This window comes from Bos taurus, chromosome 19 (genome assembly GCF_002263795.3).
Source record: "Bos taurus isolate L1 Dominette 01449 registration number 42190680 breed Hereford chromosome 19, ARS-UCD2.0, whole genome shotgun sequence".
NCBI classification, from domain to species: Eukaryota; Metazoa; Chordata; class Mammalia; order Artiodactyla; family Bovidae; genus Bos; species Bos taurus.
In genome coordinates this window covers 23,406,053-23,428,033 of record NC_037346.1, presented here as the reverse complement: position 1 = coordinate 23,428,033, position 21,981 = coordinate 23,406,053, and the positions used below count along the sequence as shown (strand labels likewise).

Below are 21,981 nucleotides of genomic sequence, written 5' to 3'. Positions count from 1 at the left end.
CAAATCAGAGTATGTGGCTTGTGTGACTTTCCATTGACTTTTAAACATGTTTAAGTCTTCCATTAAAAAATTAATAAAGAAACCTCTTCATCAGATCTGTCACTCTGCCCCCTCTCTCCCTTGCATAACTCACCTTCTTGAAGAATTATCTATTTTTCCAGCCTATTTTTTTCATACCATACTTAATCTTTTGCACATTTCATGGTAGATTCTAAATTCCACCACTCCAAAAGCAGCTCTTGAAAAGGTGTCACATTACTAAATCCAGTTTCAGTTTTCAGTTGACTTCTGAGAAGCAGTTTTCTCTGCTGACACTCTTACCCTTCGTGGACACCTTCTTCCCTTGGTGTCATTGGCATCGCGTTACACTCTCCTGGTTTTCCTTCTTCGGCCCTCTGTTTGCTGACGTAGCTTCCTCTGTAACAATTGTGCATACAGCCATTAAAGGACTCTTCTAGACTTAATGGGAAGCTCTTTTCCTCTCACTTGGTGTTTTCTCCTTAGACACTGTCACCTGTGCTGGGGTCTCATTTGTTTGTGCAGACCAGTTTTCTGAGTTCTATACCTAGAGGTCATGTTTACTCAATATCTGCACTCGGGTGTCTCAAACACAGCTCTCAAATATGATATATTTCCTCAAAAATGGTTCTCTGCCAGAGTTACCAGATTCAGCAAAAGGTACTGTCTGTCCTGTTGAGCAAGCCAGAACCCAGGAGACACCTGTAAACACACCCTCCCTCACTTTGCGTGTCGGTCCATCCGCAAATCTTGTAAATTTTCTTTCGTAAATGTGTCTAAATTGCTGTCACTTTTCCCTGTTTTTACCACTGCTGCCATTGTCCAGCCTTTTACGGCAATAGCTCTCTAATTGGTATCTTTGCTTCCACTTGGTCCATCTTTATTCCATACTAGACCTAACTCCTTAACATAGATTATAATTATCCTGATGTGATTAATAGGTCTTTCACTTTCAGAAGAGTCCTGAATTAATTGATAAAATTATATGGTTACCATAATTATAAGGTCCTCTGTAATCCAGCTTCTCTCTTCCTCTCCAGCCTCATTTTAAACCATGCGTGCTTACGTTGCTTTCTGCATGTTAGACACAGTGGCTGTCTCTCGGTACCAGGGATGCCCCGTAAGTTCTGTCCTGCCTCAGGATCTTTGTACTTGCTCTTCTCTTTACTTAGGACCCTAAAATGCCATCCACGTTCCCTTCTCTCAGTTCTTTGCTTTGTTAAATTTTCATTCTACTTTTAGGCCTCAGGGAAGCCTTCTTTGACCTTCCCAAGGCAGTTCCACTTAATATGTATGTTTCATAGCACAGTGTACCTATACTTTTATAGTATTCATCACAGTGACAATTTTAGGTATATTTGAATGATTCTGGGAATTAATATCTACTAGACTGTCAGCTTCATGAAGGGAGAGATTGTATTTGTGTACTGCAACATCTCCAGTATTTTGCATAATGGCCAGTACATAGCTGACATATAATATCTGTTGAATAAATAAAGGAATGAAGCAATCACAACCTCTCAATTCTGACCTAAAAAAATTAAAAATTAAAAAAAAAAAAATTCTGACCTGGTCTATATAACTCAGTTGAGCAAAGTAGTATTTAAAAAGAGTGAAACACTATTATACTACTTTAAAAGTGCAGAGTAGCCAAGTACCCAACTCTGTTATTCCACTTTGTACACTAGAGATTGCCACCTTTCAGCCTGTGAATTGTATGAGACTTGCAGTTATTTATTGTCCATGTAGATGTTAAGAATCAAAAATTTCATAGAAAGATACAGGTTCCGGGTTTCATTTGAAAATGTTAGAGATTTGGCAAAGGTGGGCTGGCAAACCCAGTTGATAATGATTAGCTAGAACTGCCTGGTGACCGTCCCCTTTGAGATGGTGGTTTGTGCCATCGGTTTAGTGCCACTAGTGTAGCCACTGGCCTGGCTGCTCGACCACAAACTATTTGTTGCTGACCACCGAGGCGAGGGCCTGTGCCTCACGTGTGGCTCAGCAGACATGTCTTTGTACGTGACTCTCCTCGCTGTGTTGATTTACATTCTGGCACAAGGACGTACCTTGTCAAGGATTGGCATTTTGAGTAGTAGCTGGTAAATATTTGAGTTTGCAGTTCCTGATTTTCACAATTTTATTCAAAATGCCAGTGCATAATAACATTGAGAAACGTTAGTGGTTCTGTCAGTAGGTACTGCTCTTAGAGAATACTTTTCATCGTTTATTTTATAAGGTATCTAGATTATTCTTGCTTCGATAGAAAAATGCTGAAATTTTGCATTTCAGGTTGTCAGGCTTGGACATAGACATCAGAATGGGTTTATATTCCTTTTGTGTGTCTAGCAATGATTGGGCTAGATTAGTGATAGATCGGGCTGCTGTTGTAGAATAAAGAACGTGAACTTATTTGAATGTTTTTAGTATGGTGCTCTGATGTGAACTTCTTTCCATGTGTAAAAATTGACTGTCGTCACTATGTCATTGAAGGAAGTGGAGTTCAGTTCAGTTCAGTTGCTCAGTTGTGTCCGACTCTTTGCGACTCCTTGAACTGCAGCACACCAAGGCTCCCTGTCCATCACCAACTCCTGGAGTTTACCCAAACTCATGTCCATTGAGTTGGTGATGCCATCCAACCATCTCATCCTCTGTTGTCCCCTTCTCCTCCTGCCTTCAATCTTTCCCAGCATCAGGGTCTTTTCAGATGAGTCAGCTCTTCGCATCAGGTGGCCAAAGCTTCAACATCAGTCCTTCCAATGAACACCCAGGACTGATCTCCTTTAGGATGGACTGGTTGGATCTCCTTGCAGTCCAAGGGACTCTCAAGAGTCTTCTCCAACACTACAGTTCAAAAGCATCAATTCTTCTGCGCTCAGCTTTCTTTATAGTCCAACTCTCACATCCATACATGACTCCTGGAAAAACCATAGCCTTGACTAGACGGACCTTTGTTGGCAAAGTAACGTCTCTGCTTTTTAATATGCTGTCTAGGTTGGTCATAACTTTCCTTCCAAGGAGTAAGCGTCTTTTAATTTCATGGCTGGAATCACCATCTGCAGTGAGTTGGAGCCCAAAAAAATAAAATCAGCCACTGTTTCCCCATCTATTTGCCATGAAGTGACAGGGCCAGATGCCATGACCTTAGTTTTCTGAATGTTGAGCTTTAAGCCAACTTTTTCACTCTCTTTCATTTTCATCAAGAGGCTCTTTAGTTCTTCCCTTTCTGCATCAAGGGTGGTGTCATCTGCATATCTGAGGTTATTGATATTTCTCCCGGCAATCTTGATTCCAGCTTGTGCTTCTTTAAGCCCAGCATCTCTCATGATGTACTCTGCATATAAGTTAAATAAGCAGGGTGACAATATACAGCCTTGATGTACTCCTTTCCTGATTTGGAACCAGTCTGTTGTTCCATGTCAAGTTCTAACTATTGCTTCCTGACCTGCATACAGGTTTCTTAAGAGACATGTCAGGTGGTCTGGTATTCCCATCTCTTTCAGAATTTTCCACAGTTTATTGTGATCCACACAGTCAAAGGCTGAAGTGGAGTTGGCCCATCTTTTTTAAACACTTGACTGATTGCAAAGGAGTAAAATAAGATATTCTTGTTAGAATTAAAAATTAAGTTTTTATAGATTTATTTATTTTTTTGCTACATAATTTGTCTTGTTGAACCTGCTTTTGTACTGCTTTTCATTAAGGAAGGAATACAAAGGCAGTGTTAGCCTTCTTTTTTATTTTTTAATGTGAAAATTGATTGAGGCAATTGCTGTGCTATTGACTGAAGCAAAACTGTGTTCATGGTTGCTTGCCCGTGGATTAACTCTCTTTTATCAGCCTCCACAATTGACAAAATTAATATATATCTACCTCTGATGCCTAGGAGTAGACCTCATTAATATCCCGTTAAATAGGCTTAACATATTTTAATGAGACTTTTTACTGCTAGCATATATTTATGCAGCAAACTTCCACTCCCGCTGTTTTATGGAAACTTGTCTTTAAAAGATCATAAATCCCCACCTAATGTAAAGTCAATCACTTTTGAAGTTATTTATCCTCCTGATTTTGTTCCAGCATTTTGTTGCTGCAAAGTTACTTCTTCATCTAACACTTTTCCTGCCTCTCAAAATAGTTACATTGACACCAGTTCTTAAGTTAAATGTAAATATGTCCATATCTACTCAAGAGAAATAATAACCCATCTGTGTGAAGGCTTGTATGTGGATGTTTATTAGCGGCATTGTTCATGACAGCCAAAAAATAGAAACAGTCCAAATGGCCATCAAGTGGTAAGTGGGTAAACAAAATGCCAATGTAGTTATTCATCCAGTACGTAAACTGCAATGTGGTCGTCCATACAATGGAGTATTATTTGGCCATAAAAAGAAATGAAGTACTGATACATGCTACACCATGGATAAACCTCACAAATATTGTGCAAAGTGAAAGAATCCAGGTGTAAAGACCACATGTTTCTGATTCATTTGTGTGAAATGTTCACAAAAGGCAAATCTCTGGAGACAGTTACATTAGTGGTTGCCCAGAGCTGAGGGCAGAAATGAGGAATGACTTGCAAATGGGTACAGGGTTTTTTTGAGGGTGATGGGATTGGATTGTGGTGATGGTTGCATGACTCCGTGAATACACAAGAAACGATTGTGTCTTTATAGGTAAATTTATAGTATGTAAATTACTACTCAGGAAGCCTGCTAAAATTAGTCACATTTAAAATTTAATATTTGTAATATTTATTGTATTTAAATATGTTAACCTGTTTTCATTATTAAACATCTTATACTGGTTTCTTTCCACTTTTAAGTATGATTTTCCAAGAATGCTACTATCAAATCATGTTAATTGGTGATAGTAAAAATAGCCAGCATGTAGGCATTATGCTAGTACTTTTCACAGATTATCACAGCAGCTCTACGTGTAGGTATTATTATCCCTATTTTACAGTGGAGAAAATGGCCTCATAGAGGCTAAATAACTTGTCCAAAGTTACATAACTTAAGTAAGGAGACAACTTGGCAGGAACTAGAACTGAGGTACTCTGGTCCTGTATGCTTCATGTATGAGGATGCAGTATTTTTGGAGGAAATTTATGCTGCCTCTCATATACTGTGACTGTTTCACGCCCATGTGTGTTTGCCACTGCCCTGAATGCTCGTGCATAACTATTTCTGCGTGATCTCCTGGGAAATTCAAATGGGTGTTTGGTACTGCCCGGTTGCCATAGAGCTTTTGCAGCATAGCGCATCTTACTAATCAGTTTTACTTCTTTTTCTCCACCTTTCAGTCTTAATTTTAAAGACCCTGAAGCAGTCAGAGCTCTAACTTGTACTCTGCTAAGGGAAGATTTTGGACTTTCTATCGATATTCCGCTGGAGAGACTGATTCCTACAGTTCCCTTGAGACTCAACTATATTCACTGGGTAGAAGATCTTATCGGTCATCAGAACTCTGACAAAAGTACCCTCCGAAGAGGAATTGACATAGGTACATGGCTTAAAATTCTTCCTTGGCTAAGTGTTAAGTTTCATAAATTTTGCGAAGTCTTTGCAAGTTCTTTGAAAACTCCTGGGTATTTATTGTGTAAAAGAACTGGCTACAGATATCATTGTTCTTTGTGGGTACACCTGGGCTTTTCTGCTGTCAGTCTCTCTGAGAAGGGATTGTCAACCCCAAATGGCACAAGGGGGTAAGAGAGTCCTGTTTTCTTAGCTTTTCAGATCACTATGTTTACATCTGCATCTGTTGGGCACTATTTTTACTCTGAATTATTTGGTGTTAGCACAGAAGTCCCCATATTGGGATGTTGTGGTGATGGCCATTTAATAAAAGATCATGTGGGCCTGAATACTTTTAGAAATCTCTTAGATTCGTAGAGAGTATTTAATCCAAAATTAAAAGGAAGGAAAAAGGCTATAAGATGTTCACTTAATTGTAAACTTCTACAATGGAGAAGACTGTCCTGTTTGATTCATTTGGGGAAATAAGTAGAGAAACAGAAGGAAATGAAGCTAGGGTGTGTTTTGCAATTATAAATGTATGTCAGTCATAGCCAGTGTTTTCATTTTGATAGAGTTTAAAATTTGTTAATCTGTTGGACTTTATTAATTCTTTATAGAAAGAATGAAGAATTAAAAACTCTGTACTCTATTTCTAAATATACTTAATAGGAGACAGTTTCTAGGTGATAGTAAATGTTTGACATTTTCAAGGCTCATAGTACATGACCTTTCCAGCAGCATTTACCTACCTCTCCTTTCTCTTTTAAATGCACTCTCCTCCGTTAGCTTCCATGACACCAGACTCTGGTTTTACCTTTTCATTTTTAGTCACTCTTCTCCCCTTTTCAGGCTTCCTTTCTTGTATCTGGCTATTAAATATTGAGAATTTCTGAAGCTCAGTCTTAACGCTTTTCCTATTTGGCACTCTACCTCTAGGCAATTTTGTCCACGTCTACGACTTTATTTTCTACCTCCATGCAGATAACCTACAGATTGTTTATTCCTCCAATTCAGATTACTTTTCTTGAACTCTGGTCCAAAATATACAGGAAACTTGGATATATCAAAGACATCTCAGATTTTGCAATGTCCAAGATCAAACTCAGACTCTCCCTTCCTAATCCAGGTCCTCTTCCTTTGTTCCTTGTTTCAGCAGCTCCCTCACAGTCCACCCTGTCATCCTTGATTTTTGCTTCTCTCCATTCTCACTGACAGTGTCTGTCACCTTTTACCCTAAAATAGTTTTCCTTTTTAAAATATTCCTTAAATCATCTACTTTTCTCCATCTCAGTTGCCACCATCCCAGCCCGAGTCACCATCATGTCTCCCTGTCTACAAAATAGCTTCTCAACTACTCTGTTGTCATCTGCTCTGTTGCCTCTCCATTCCAGAAAGTGTGCATAAACCTGTGTCTAATTATTATGTTTACCATTTTAATGACTTTCTCTTGCTTCTCTGATAAACACCCAAAACCTTTAGTAGGTCTATTAGAATTTTCGTTGTCTGATTCTTGCCCTCTAGGTCTCTCTAACCCTTGCCTTATATTCTTTTTCTTTTTTTTGGGATTTCTACAGTTGTCTTTAGTTCTTCTAATCAGACATTATGATTCTATGTACATGTTGTTCCCCCTGCCTGGACTTTCGCACCTTCACCTCATTCTTTCTCATTTGTACTGTACTTGCGAACTCTTCCCCATACTTGTACTTGTCAGGACCATCCCCAAGAAAAAGAAATGCAGAAAGGCAAAATGGTTGTCTGAGGAGGCCTTACAAATAGCTGTAAAAAGAAGAGAAGAGAAAGGCAAAGGAGACAAGGAAAGATATACCCATTTGAATGCAGAGTTCCAAAGAATAGCAAGGAGAGATTAAAAAAAAAAAAGCCTTCCTCAGTGATCAATGCAAAGAAATAGAGGAAAACAAGAGAATGGGAAAGATTAGAGATCCCTTCAAGAAAATTAGAGATGCCAAGGGAACATTTCATGCAAAGATGGGCACAATAAAGGACAGAAATGGTATGGACCTAACAGAAGCAGAAGATATTAAGAAGAGGTGGCAAGAATACACAGAAAAAGTGTACAAAAAAGATCTTCACGACCCAGATAATCACGATGGTGTGACCACTCACCTAGAGCCAGACATCCTGGGATGCAAAGTCAAGTGGGCCTTAGAAAGCATCACTAGGAACAAAGCTAGTGGAGGTGATAGAATTCCAGTTGAGCCATTTCAAATCCTAAAAGATGATGCTGTGAAAGTGCTGCACTCAATATGCCAGCAAATTTGGAAAACTCATCAGTGGCCACTGGACTGGAAAAGGTCAGTTTTCATTCTAATCCCAAAGAAAGGCAATGCCAAAGAATGTTCAAACTATTGCACAATTGCACTTATCTCACACGCTAGCAAAGTAACGCTCAAAATTCTCCAAGCCATGCTTTAGCAGTACGTGAACCATGAACTTCCAGATGTTTAAGCTGGATTTAGAAAAGGCAGAGGAACCGGAGATCAAATTGCCAAAATCCGTTGGATCATAGAAAAAGCAAGAGAGTTCCAGAAAAAAATCTACTTCTGCTTTATTGACTATGTCAAAGCCTTCGACTGTGTGGATCACAACAAACTGTGGAAAATTCTGAAAGAGATGGGAATTCCAGACCACCTGACCTGCCTCTGAGAAATCTGTATGCATGTTAAGAAGCAACAGTTAGAATTAGACATGGAACAACAGACGGGTCCCAAATCGGGAAAGGAGTTCGTCAAGGTTGTATGTTGTCACCCTGCTTATTTAACTTATATGCAGAGTACATCATGAGAAATGCTGGGCTGGAAGAAGCACAAGCTGGAATCAAGATTGCCGGGAGAAATATCAATAACCTCAGATAGGCAGATGACACCACCCTTGCGGCAGAAAGGGAAGAAGAACTAAAGAACCTCTTGATGAAAGTGAAAGAGGAGAGTGAAAAAGTTGGCTTAAAACTCAACATTTCAGAAAACTAAGGTCATGGCATCTGGTCCCATCACTTCATGGCAAATAGTTGGGGAAACAGTGGGCTCCAGAATCACTGCAGGTGGTGACTGCAGCCATGAAATTAAAAGACGCTTACTCCTTGGAAGGAAAGTTATGACCAACCTAGCAGCATGTTAAAAAGCAGAGAGACATTACTTTGCCAAAAAAGATCTGTCTATTCAAAGCTATGTTTTTTGCAGTAGTAATGTATGGATGTGAGAGTTGGACTATAAAGAAAGCTGAGCACTGAAGAATTGATGCTTTTGAACTGTGGTGTTGGAGAAGACTCTCAAGAGTCCCCTGGGCTGCAAGGCAATCCAGCCAGTCAATCCTGAAGGAAATCAGTCCTGAATATTCACTGGAAGGACTGATGCCGAAGCTGAAACTCCAATACTTTGGCCACCTGATGCGAAGAACTGACTCTTTAGAAAAAACCCTGATGCTGGGAAGGATTGAAGATAGGAGAAGGGGACGACAGAGGATGAGATGGTTGGATGGCATCACTGACTCAATGGACATGAGTTTGAGTGAACTCCAGGAGTTGGTGATGGACAGAGAGACCTGGCATGCTGCAGTTCATGGGGTGGCAAAGAGTCAGACACAACTGAGCGACTGAACTGAACTGTTAACTCAAGCCTTATTTTGTAAGAAAGCCTCTGACTTTCCAGCATAAGATATGATAACGTTCCTTGAATATGAACTTAAGAAAACTGTGTATTTTCCTTCATGGAATTTTTTAAAAACCACATTCACTTGTCTGATTGATTAATGTTTTTCTCTGCCACCCAATTGCAAAGTACCAAATCTGTTATTAATACTTTAACATTCAAAGTCTTAGCAAAGTTTTTGGCACACAATGGGACCCCACTCCAGTATTCTTGCCTGGAAAATCCCATGAACAGAGGAGGCTGGTAGGCTTCAGTCCATGGGGTTGCTAACAGTCAGGCACAACACAGCGACTTCATTTTCACTTTTCACTTTCATGCGTTGGAGAAGGAAATGGCAACCCACTCCAGTGTTCTTGCCTGGAAAATCCCAGGGACGGGGCAGCCTGGTGGGCTGCCGTCTGTGGGGTCGCACAGAGTCGGACGTGACTGAAATGACTTAGCAGCAGGTGCCCAGTAAATGATTTGTTGAATGTTGATGGATAAATACATCGTTCTTTCGACATTCAAAATTCTGAACACATGATATGAACTAAGCACTAGGTAAAAATAATGGGGTTTAAAAAAAGTTTCTTTTATGTTCCTCGCAGGAGATTGGCTGATGAGTTATAAAAAGCTTAAAAAGCTTGAGAGCCTATTTAGTACTAATTTATTTTAATTATGCCCCAAACCCTCTAAAATAGCACTTGGGGATATAGGAGGTTAATGGATTTTAGCTCTTCACAAGGGGCACTCTCACTGAAATCACATTCATTCTAATTAGGGTTTTATATAAATTCTTCCCCCAGACTCCATTAGTTTGCTCTAATTCTATGGTTATACACTTTCCATTTTTATTTATCATTGTAGGATTATTCAGTTCAGTTCAGTTGCTCAGTCATGTCCGACTCTTCCAGCCCCATGAATTGCATGACGCCAGGCCTCCCTGTCCTTCACCAACTCCTGGAGTTCACTGAGACTCACGTCCATCGAGTCAGTGATGCCATCCAGCCATCTCATCCTCTCTCGTCCCCTTCTCCTCCTGCCCTCAATCCCTCCCAGCATCAGAGTCTTTTCCAATGAGTCAACTCTTCGCATGAGGTGGCCAAAGTATTGGAGTTTCAGCTTCAGCATCATTCCCTCCAAAGAAATCCCAGGGCTGATCTCCTTCAGAATGGACTGGTTGGATCTCCTTGCAGTCCAAGGGACTCTCAAGAGTCTTCTCCAACACCACAGTTCAAAAGCATCAATTCTTCGGCGCTCAGCCTTCTTCACAGTCCAACTCTCACATCCATACATGACCTATTTAAAAATGTCATTCAGCTTTCTGAGGGGATTAGAATGTAGAATGCAAGTCTTCTGGTCTTAAGAATTGAGAAACTTGATTTTTTTGGCAGAGGGCAGGTCTTTCACCTTTGTTTATTACCCTGATGGCACCTTATCTTTGGACAGCTGAAGGGAGATGTCGTTTTTCTTTTCGCTTTTAAATGAAGTTGAAGTACGAAGAAAGGGAGCCGTTGTGTAGAGACTCAAGGGCCTGGAATCTGCTCTGAGTTGTTTTTTTTCCTACAGAGCTGGAAGTGCTACTTAAATTTCCTTAATTTCCTTATTTGAGTGACTATCTTTCCAGAATGACTAGCAGGGTCTACATAATTGTGGATTCTGAGAGGGGCTTGAGTACCTTTTACCAGTCCTTCCCTTACAACTTCTCACATCCCCCAGAGATGTTTGCCCAGTAGCATCAGGGCCAGGATGTTGTTAGTAAACATGACAATAAATGTAGCATCACTGTGACTTGTCAAAAGATCTTAAATGTTCTAGCCATCAGTCATTGTCGTGTCTTTTACTAGCCTGTTCTGAGTACTTAATAAGGAAGCAGTAAGGGGATCCTCGCTTTCCTCTGGGTTAGGCATTTCTCTGGCTTCTAGTTGTTCCCTAAGGCTAGACTGGCACCAAAATGTGGTCCTGGAAAGTGGGCTGACTACTGTGAGCCTCTGAGAAAAACACCGGCTTTTCTTCTCTTGAATATACTCTTTAGGATCTCATTGGCCAAGATCAGTGAGTGGCAATTATTTGTGGTTAGTATATGCTTGTCCAATCTATGGTTAGAGGTTCTACATGCAAGTTTAGGACCAAACCCTAATTGTCAGAGAGAGATTTGCCAGGAGCATTTGCCTTTGAAGGTCTCCCTTGAAACTGTGGTGGGACCAGTTTATGACTGATGTTTTGAACCTGGATCAAATGTTTTTCCATGCTTCCACATCTGAGAAATAAATCCTTTTTACTTCTGGTTTCCTTCAAGTAACAACTTACAGATAGATATGTGGGAAATTGGGTGATTGAATATTATAAAAATCTTATACTCTCTGTATTTTTTCCTGTTTCTGTAGAATGGGATGTGTATGTTGATCTATGTAAGATATTCCTGTGCTGTTTTAACAAATTACATTGATTTCTTTCAAGAAAATTAAGTTTCATGAGAGATTTAAAATGAAGACTTTTTATAAAGTAAATTGTTTTGGCAGTTTTCAGTTAGTCAGTCTTGTATTCTTGATCACCAGCCATACTTCATTTTACATATAGCATACAATGAGTGCAGGAAGGTTTCTCTCCTCCAGGAAATGTGAAACTAATTATGACGTAAGACTAACATACATGAAACCAGTAGCTGCAATGTGTGTATAATCAGTACCAGCTTGTTGTTTTAAGCTGTTAAGGCTATAAGAATTCTAAGAAAAGAAGAATGGTGTTTTTGCTGATTGTTCTCACCTTCTGCTCAGGTGTGTGCAATGTGTTTTGAATTCTTATTTCACTAGGTACTGGGGCATCCTGCATCTATCCTTTACTTGGAACAACCTTAAATGGCTGGTATTTCCTTGCAACAGAAGTAGATGATATGTGCTTCAACTATGCAAAGAAGAATGTGGAGCAGAATAACTTGTCTGATCTTATTAAAGGTTAGCTCTGCAAAATCAATATTCCTTTCAAGTTTTGTTTGTTAACCTGTTTTTCTAATTTAACACATCTCATTATCTTTTGCTTTAACATACAACCTTTGGTTAATTTTTAAAAATTTGGTACAGTTGTAATTGGGTTTGCTGCTTTGTTATCAGAATCAACTCAGAAACAGAGTGAACGCAGCCAATCCTCATACTTTGTGGATTCTGTGTTTGTGAATTTGCCTACTTGCTAAAGTTGGCTTACATGTGGCTATTTTTAGCCCCCAAATCAATACTTGTGGCTCTTTTGTGGTCATTCACAGACATGTGCAAAATGGGAAAATATTTGAATCACCCAGTGTGTGTGTTCCCTGCTGTCTTTTCTTTTTCTTTTCCCTGCTGTCTCCTTTCAACTCTCACACTGTAAACAAGTGTTCTTTTCATGGTCTATTTAGTACCACTTTTTTCGTTGTTGCAATTCTGTGCTTTTTCTTGGTGATTTTGCTGTTTTTAATGGCCCCTAAACATAGTACTTGAGTACTAGTGTTCCTAAGTACAAGAAGGCTGTGATGTGCCTTACAGAAAATACATGTGTCAGATAAGTTTTCTTCAGACATATTATAGTACTGTTGGCCATGAGTTCAATGTTGATGAGTCAGTAATGTATATTAAATAAGGTGTCTTTAAACAGAGATACATAAAATAGGATATATATTGATTGGGTGATGAAAATGTAATCAGAGGCTTGAAGCTACCTAACCCTGTATTTCTCTTAGGAGTCAGTGGTTCAGTATTCACTAATTCAGTGTTTGTGGTGACTTTACTGCTAATGAGAACCAACTGTATATGAAGTAACCTAGTCACCAAGATTTTAAAAGGAAGAAGATCCCACTGTTGATTAAACTGTACTATCTTTTTTATTTCAGTATATGGAACTGTGCTACAAATAGTTAAATTTCCTTTGTGCTAAGTCTCTCAGTCATTTCCGACTCTGCGACCCCACCAACTATAGCCCACCAGGCTCCATAGGATTATCCTGACCAAAATATTGGAGTGGGTTGCCATTTCCTCACTCAGGAGATCTTCCCAACCCAGGGGTCGAACCCTTGTCTCCTGTGTTTGCTGTATTGCAGGCAGATTCTTAACCACTGAGCCATTGGGGAAGCCCCTTTAAGTTATATAAGTACCGTAAGAGACTGATGGGGTGCCCTAACTTAAACAGTGTATCCAAGTAGAGCTTTTACTTTTATTTCTGTGCTTATTGTCTACATAAAAGGCAGTTCTTTTTTTTTTTTTTTGGCATTAAAGAGACTTTATGTCTCTCTTTGGAAGAAATAGGCTTTTCTTTAAGTTATTTATTTTTAATTGAAGGATAATTGCCTTACAGTATTGTGTTGGATCAGCATGGGTCCGCCATAGGTAAACACATGTCCCTTCTCTCTTGGACCTCCCTCCTATTCCATCCCACCCCTCTAGTTTGTCACAGAGCCCCAGTTTGAGCTCCCTGAGTCATGCAGCAAATTTACACTGGCTGTCTAAGAAACTGGCTTTTCTTACTAGTGTTAAACGTAAGGGGAGATATTAATATATATAGTAAATGTTTATTTATTTGACTGCACTGGGTCTTAGCTACAGCCCACAGGATCTTCAATTTTTTTTTTTTTTTTTCCCGATCTTCCATCTTTGTGGCATGTGGGTCTTCTGTTATGGCATGTGAACTCTTAGTTGCAGTTCATTGCAGCATGTGGTATCTAGTTCCCTGACCAGAGATCGAACCTGAGCCCATGGTCATTGGGAGCGTGGAGTTTTAGCCACTAGACCACCAAGGAAGTCCCCTAATATATTATTAATGAGTTTTTTAGTTATCCATTCCTGTATTACAAATTACCCCCAAATCTGGCAGTTTAGGCAGTAAACATTTATTATCTCATTATTCATGTGGGTCAGGAATTTGGGTGTGGCCCAGCCAGGTGGTTCTGGTTCAGAGTCTTTCATGAGGTCGTAGTCTGAAAGCCTGGGGATAGAGATTTGCTTCCAAGATGGCTCACTTTCATGGCTGTAGGCAGGAAGCTTTAGTTCACTGCCATGTGGATCTCTCCTCAGGGCTACTTAAGCATCCTTGGAGCATGTCACCTGGCTTCTCATAGAGCAAGTTGTTTAAGTGATAGGGCAAAGAGGAAGCCATATTGCTTCTTATGACCTAGCCTCAGAAGTGATACCCTTTTACTTTTATCATATTCTTCTCAATAAAAGCAAGTCATTGAGTGAAGCTGCATTCAAGGAGCGGGAAATCAAACACCACCTCTTGAAGGGACTAGTGTCGAAGAATTTGTGGATATATTTGAAAACTGTCACAGTATTAATAGTAGTTAAGTCTCTCTTTTTTTTCCCCTAGTGGTTAAAGTACCACAGAAGACACTCCTGATGGATGCTCTTAAAGAAGAATCTGAGATAATCTATGACTTTTGCATGTGCAACCCTCCCTTTTTTGCCAATCAGTTGGAAGCCAAGGTAAAATATCTTCTCCTTTAAAGTAGTTGAATATTTATCTACGTTTTCCTTGTTTGCAAAGATAAGAGCAACATTTCTTTTGGAAGCTGTATCAGTTAGGATGCTTCTGGTATCAAGCACCGGAAAATCTAATTCAGATTGACTTTCCAAAAAGGTTTATTGGCTTATGTATCTGAGAAATCCAGCAATAGCATGAACTTGAGGAACAGGTTGATCAAGGAGTTCATCATAGTATCAAGGCTGAGACTTTTCAAGTTCCCTTTGGCTCTGATCTGACCCTTGGTTGGTTCTGTTCTCAAGTTGGTTTACTTGTGGCAGAGTAATATATGGGGAGGAGGAGAGGGTGAGAAGGGAGCTCTTTTCTTTCTCAAACCGTTGAACATTTAGATTTCTTCTGATTGGACCAACTTAGGTTACAGTCTACTCCTGCATTGGGCTTTTTGACCTAAGGAAAGATCACTGTTTTTACAGCCAGCTATCATTTGATAGTAAACGAATGGCTGATTTAGTGTTTCAACTTGAAATGAGTATATTGATTTTATGAAATAAAATATATTTGCTCATGAAAATGGCTAAAAACAGCTCATATATTGGCTTAAAACAGCTCATACATTGGCTGAAAATAACTAAGCTGTTGAAAATCAATAAAATATTATTGATTTAACCTAATTTTTCCTCATCTAAAGAAAAGCTAATAGAAATATTAGAGGAAACAAGGGGTGGTGTGTATGCTTAAAACTTTGAGAGAATAAATTATTTTTAGAATCACTCAGATGCTCTAAAATACCATTTACATACCTCATAACAAAATAAATTCCACATGGATCAAATTTGAGTTGGGGGTGAGCTGGACAGAAATTTATTAGCAATAAGACATTCTAGATTGGAGCATGAAGTAAAGCAGGATTTAGGAAATTAAATTTTGGCTCTTGATGCAGATAGATTTAAGAACTAAAATAGTCACTAGAGTACATTTTTAAGAAAAATATTGAGATATTCTATATACACGTAAAAATACACAGGCCATAAGTGTAAGCTGGATTTTCCAAAGTGAATGTTCTTGTAGAACGAGCTTCCAGATGAAGAAATAGACTATTACTGGCACCAGAATTAAATATCTTTTTACATCAGCTTTACTGAAATGTAATTTTCATGCCATCAGTTCACCTATTTAAAGGGTAGAATTTTATTATTTTTAGTATATTCACTGGAGAAGGCAATGGCACCCCACTCCAGTACTCTTGCCTGGAAAATCCTATGGACGGAGGAGCCTGGTAGGCTGCAGTCCATGGGGTCACTAAGAGTCGGACACGACTGAGCGACTTCACTTTCACTTTTCACTTTCATGCATTGGAGAAGGAAATGGCAACCCACTTAGTGTTCTTGCCTGGAGAATCCCAGGGATGGGGGAGCCTGGTGGGCTGCCGTCTCTGAGGTCGCACAGAGTCGGACATGACTGAAGTGACTTAGCAGCAGCAGCAGTATATTCACAGAATTGTGCAACCATTACCCAATTAATTTTGGAACATTTTCACCATCCCCCCCCCCCCAAAAAGCTCCACATCCATTAACAGTTACTCTTGGTTTTCTTGCAGCCCCCTTAGTCCTAGTCTACTTTCTGTTTCTGGAGTTGGCTATTTTGAACATTTCACTAAAATGGAATTATAAAATCTGTGGTCTTTTGTGGCTAACTTCTTTCACTGAACATAGTATGTTTTCAGGGTTCACCCATATCATACTGTGTATTAGTTTCTTTCTATTGCCGAATAAATACTCCATTGTATGGAAATACCCCTTTTATCAATCCATTTGTTCATCAACGGACATTTGGGTTTTAGGCACTTTTTGGCTATTATGAACAAAGCTGCTGCAAGTATTCTTGTACAAGTGTTTGCAGGAACATGTTTTCACTTCTCTTAGGTATATACCTAGGAGCGGAATTACTAGGTCATCTGGTAACTGTGTTTAATTGTTTAAAGAACTGCCAGAATGTTTTCCACAGTGGCTGCACCATTTTTTATTATAACTAGTGTGCGGGACTTCCAGTTTGTCCACATCTTTGTCAACACTTGTTATTATCTTCTTGGTTACAGCTATCCTAGGAGGAATGGAGTGGTAGCTCATTGTGGTTTGAGTGTGCATATCCCTGATGGCTAATGATGTTGAACATCTTTTCATGTACTTTTTGATCATTTGTGTATCTTCTTTGGATAAAGGCCTGTTCAGATCCTTTGCCCAGTTGAATTGGGCTGTTTTTCTTCTGACTGTTTTAAGAATTCTTTATTCTGTATGCAAGTCTCTTGGAGTGGGTATAGCCTTTCCCTTCTCCAGGGAATCATCCCAACCCAGGGATCGAATCCAGGTCTCTCACATTGCAGGCAGATTCTTTACCACCTGAGCCATAAGGGAAGCCCAAGAATACTGGAGTCGGTAGCCTATACCTTCTTCAGCAGATCTTCCTGACCCAGGAATTGAACCAGGGTCTCCTGCATTGCAGGCGGATTCTTTACCAAGTGAGCTATCAGGGAAGCCCCTTATTAGGTATGTTATTTGCAAATATTCTCTCCCATTCTGTGGGTTGTCTTTGTACTTTCTTGGCAATGTCCTTTGCAGCTTGGAAGTTTTTGCTTTTTTTTTTTTTACTTTTACCACTTAATACCAAGACAGAAAACATAAAGAAAAAGTGACAGAATTGGTACATAAAAAAGTACAATGTTAGTATGTTTAATCAAACCCTTTAGGGAAGGAATATTTACACAAATGTAGTTGTTTCAAATGCCGTGGTTATATGATTTTTAAATCCTAAGTCTAGCATGGTACTTGGAAATTGAAATTATGTCGAAGCATTCTTACTTAGAACTAGGTTACAGAGACCTGGTCTTAAGGTATAAAAATTTTTCATCAGAGTTTTTGTTGTTGTTGTTCAGGGAGTAAATTCTCGAAATCCTCGAAGACCCCCACCCAGTTCTGTAAATACAGGAGGAATCACAGAGATCATGGCAGAAGGAGGTGAATTAGAGTTTGTTAAAAGGATCATCCATGACAGTTTACAGCTTAAAAAAAGATTAAGGTAAGTTGGTAAGAATATTTTCCCGTGTGTAATTCAGAAAGAAACCATGTCACTTAGAGGAAATGAAATCACTTAGAGGAAATCAATCACCGTGGTCCAAAGAATTAACAGATAAAAATGGAATTGGTTGAAGGTCCTACAGTCTGCAGAGACCCTGTTTCTGAGGGTGCTGTCATGCCTCTAATTGATTTGTGTTTCCCATAATCATGTGTACTACATGGATGGAAAGGAGGAAAATACCATATGATTGTACTGCTCCCATTAGTGTGGTCCCATGGTGGAGCAAAACTGATTCAAATATGGCTTTTGATTAGAAAACAGATGGGTTCAGCTCTGTCCTGTGAACCAGAATAAATTTGTTGCCCAGTCCTCGAAGCAATTTATGTTCTTGGAATCAGTCTCCCAAACAGTGACAGATGTGAGGACATTGAGCTGTCAGGAACTTAATGAAGGGAAACTGAGATCCCTGACCAGTTCCAGAGGAGAGTTAAGGCTGCTCCTTTTTAAAAGCTAATGATTTTGGACAACACACCTGTCATTAAGCAACGTAAGGTACTCAGAGAGAGCTATTTGTCTTGCTTGACTTCTCACCCTGCCAAGTGTTGTTGAAATGATGGATAATGTGCTGGTTCAAACTGAAAGGACTTTCAGCCCTGGGATTTAGCTTTGTGACACAAAGAATTTTTTGAAATTGTGGTAAAATACACATCATGTAAAATTTGCCTTCGTAACCATTTTTTAAGTGTACAGTTCAGTAGCATTAAGTACATTCATATTGTTGTGCTGCTAACCTCCAGAACTCTTTTCTTTTTGTAAAACTAAAAAACTAAACTAAGAAAGTTCTGTACCTATTAACAACTACTCCCTATTCTCTCTCTTCCCATAGTGGTTCCCCTGGCAACCACTTCTTTTCTTTCTGTCTCTTTGAATTTGACTGTTCTAGGTACCTCATATAAGTGGAATCATATATGATTTATGACTGGCATCTTTTACTTAGCAGTATGTCATCGATATGCATCCATCTTATAGCAGGTTTCAGAATTTCCTTCCTTTTTAGGGCTGAATAATATTAATATTCCTTTGTATGTATATACTGCATTTTGTTTATCCATTCGTCTGTTGATGCGCACTTGGGTTACTTCCATGTTTTGGCTGTCGTGGATAATGTTGCTAGGAACATGAATGTGCAAGTATTTCTTAAGACCTGACTTTGAATTCTTCTGGGTGAATACTCAGAATTCCTAATTAGGGAAACCTTTTTTTTTTCTTTTGGACTTACAGGCATTTAAAGTTGTTTATTTTAGTAGAAGGCCAATTCCAAAATCAACACATACCCTGATTTGTTAAATGTGATTTTGTTTAAACATGGAAGACAACTGGATTATTGGATGATCTGCCTCTCAGAAAACTGACACAATATTAAAGCCAAAGGTTAATGTATTTTTACCTTAATCGGTTTCTTTGATACTTTAGAGTGTGAGGAAGAAAGAGACTTAAATTATACTGAGTATTAAGAAGAGTGTGAGTAAGTAAATTAAATGTGAAGAAAGTAACAGCACTGAGACTCATGACAGTAGGCAAACAGGGCCATGTGGCCAGTTCAGTGTCTCTCAGCTTTTGAGGGAGCTGGAGTCACCCAGGAAGATGGGGAAGGTCATTTTCAGGAGCCTTTTAATCAGTAAATTTCTATTATTCCCGAAGTTCCATTTGAACTACAAAAAGTATGTTGTAAAGGAATACCATTCTAAGGGAGAGAAATTGGTCAATATATTCCAAGTCTGCCTGTACCTGGCTCTGTGGCTGCCCTCAGACTGAATGAAAGGTGAATGTTTGCTGCGAAGAGTAAATTGCTGGTGCCAGATGATTAGATAGCATCACCAACTCAGTGGACGTGAGTTTGAGCAAGCTCCGGGAGATGGTGAAGGACAGGGAAGCCTGGCATGCTGCAGTCCATGGGGTTGCAAAGAGTCAGACATGACTGAGGGACTGAAAACAACAAATTATGTTTCTAAAGAGTCGACCATTTCAAGGTTGGTGTCATATGTGGGAAAAGTTACCAGTTATAATCCACTTAAAGAAAGGGTTCAGCAGTCTTGTCTGCTCTGTTAGGACTCAGGCAGGTTGAGAGGGAAGATAAAAGGAAGAAATGTATCGGTTCATGCCCTCTTGCATATTTTTATTGTTGACATAAAGTTTATACCACTATGAAACTCTCAAATTTTAAAATGCTGTGGAAACTGCATATATTGAAGCTATGAAAAAATGAGAGGTTAAAAATAAGTATTTAAACTCCACCATCTCCTTAACCCTCTTCTTGTTCCGAAAGAAGTGCAGAAATTAAGCCAAATATGTAACATTGTGGAGTGAAATAAGTTGTACTTGTTGGACTGGCCTCCAGTGGTGGCTCTCCAGGTGCCTCACTGGAGCCACGCTCGGCAGCAACTGCAGTTTTGTATCTGAAGGAATTTTGCAGCTGGGAGGCCCTTGGGAGAGAAGGTTATCCAGCCTCTTAGTTGTACAGGTTAGAAATCTGGGCCCTAGATCTTCTAATTCTGCTCTCATCCCCTTTCCACCACCCCACGCAGCCGCTGTAGCCCAGCCTGCAGTTAGACTTCTAAGTGCACAGCCTTTTCTTTACTGTTGAGATATAATTGACGTATTGTCATTATTAGACAGCCTTTTTATCGTTGATGAAGATTTACAAGTGCTTGTCATCTTTACCTTTCATTCTTTGTGCCTGCGACTTGAGCTTACTTAATAGCATTTTCCTTTTTAGAGACTCACTCACCTAACCTAAATAAATCAGCAGACTTTATCAAACGCCTCATGGCCTGGGTTCCACTCTTATTACTGACTGTAGCTGACACCCTTTATGACAATGATTCTCTGATTTTTCCAGGAACCAGAGTTACGAAGTTCCAACTTAATGCTGGTTTAACTCCCCATTTTTGCTTTTTCCTTTCCATCTGCTGCCCCCTGCCAGATGGTGGGGACTTCATGGATGTGGGTAAAATCCACATATCTGGTGATCATCACCAGGTGCTGGGTAATAAATTTAACAATCTGGGCCTTTTGGAATGTGGTTCTTTGATTTTTAAAAGTTGTTTTCTCATTGATAAAGTGAAATAATGATAGCTACATCATGCCTTATAGGGTAGTCATATAATTAAATAAATATATATTTGATATAATTATAATAATAATAGTAAATAATAATAATGAATAGTAAATAGGGTAATTTTAACTCTTGTCCTATTTAGCGATCCAGCAGATTTAACTGCTGTGGTCTGCTGTGTTGAAAGACATGCCTTATAGGGTAGTCATATAATTAAATAAATATATATGTGATGTAATTATAATAATAATAGTAGTAAATAATAATAATGAATAGTAAATAGGGTAATTTTAACTCTTGTCCTTTTTAGCGATCCAGCAGATTTAACTGCTGTGGTCTGCTATATTGAACGAAAACATTAAAAGTACTTTGTTACTTTATTCTAACGTGGAGCCAGCCTCCTTTTCTGGTTTTAAAAACTGGATGCTAGTGTAGTTACATGGAGAAGGCAATGGCACCCCACTCCAGCACTCTTGCCTGGAAAATCCCATGGATGGAGGAGCGTGGTAGTCTGTAGTCCATGGGGTCGCTAAGAGTTGGACACGACTGAGCGACTTCCCTTTCACTTTTCACTTTCATGCATTGGAGAAGGAGATGGCAACCCACTCCAGTGTTCTTGCCTGGAGAATCCCAGGGACGGGGGAGCCTGGTGGGCTTCCATCTCTGGGGTCGCACAGAGTCGGACACGACTGAAGCGACTTAGCAGCAGCAGCAGTGTGGTTACAAGGTGCTATAAGTGGTAGTTGCAAGGAACAACTGTAAATTTCATAACTGAGCTTTTAGTTAATTTTCCAACTGATAGACTATTTGGTTCTACTGCAAACTTTCTACACACTTGCCTTTATAAAAGGGTAAGCCACTTCATTTTCCTTATCTGTAAGTTGGGATAATACCTTTTATGGTATTAAATGTTAAAAGAACATGGAGACAGCTCAAGCAACATATGGGACAGTATAGTGCAAGGTTAGGGTGAATAATGATGATAATGGATTGTAACACATTGAATAAGGTAAACAAATGAAGTACATAAGGGATAAAGGGGAAGCTCTTTATTACATTAGAATGCCAACTAATAAATGTAGAAAGAATAATCAAGTTAGAGAAATCACCATTTTGCAATCATTATAGTAATTGATTCGTGGAGGAGTCAGCAATGCAGAATTTGTAG

The 21,981-nt window shown here is 39.3% G+C and overlaps 1 protein-coding gene across 2 annotated transcripts in view; it reads left to right on the top strand.

Annotated features, from left to right (window-relative positions):
* Positions 1 to 21,981, top strand: part of METTL16 (methyltransferase 16, N6-methyladenosine) — a 69,120-nt gene that overhangs the window by 15,452 nt on the left and 31,687 nt on the right. For both annotated transcript variants that reach the window (XM_059877877.1, NM_001192216.1), the window contains exons 3-6: positions 5,324 to 5,523; positions 11,995 to 12,135; positions 14,513 to 14,628; positions 17,556 to 17,698. In XM_059877877.1, coding sequence (XP_059733860.1) covers positions 5,324 to 5,523; positions 11,995 to 12,135; positions 14,513 to 14,628; positions 17,556 to 17,698 — 600 coding nt within the window. The remainder of the gene's footprint in view (positions 1 to 5,323; positions 5,524 to 11,994; positions 12,136 to 14,512; positions 14,629 to 17,555; positions 17,699 to 21,981) is intronic.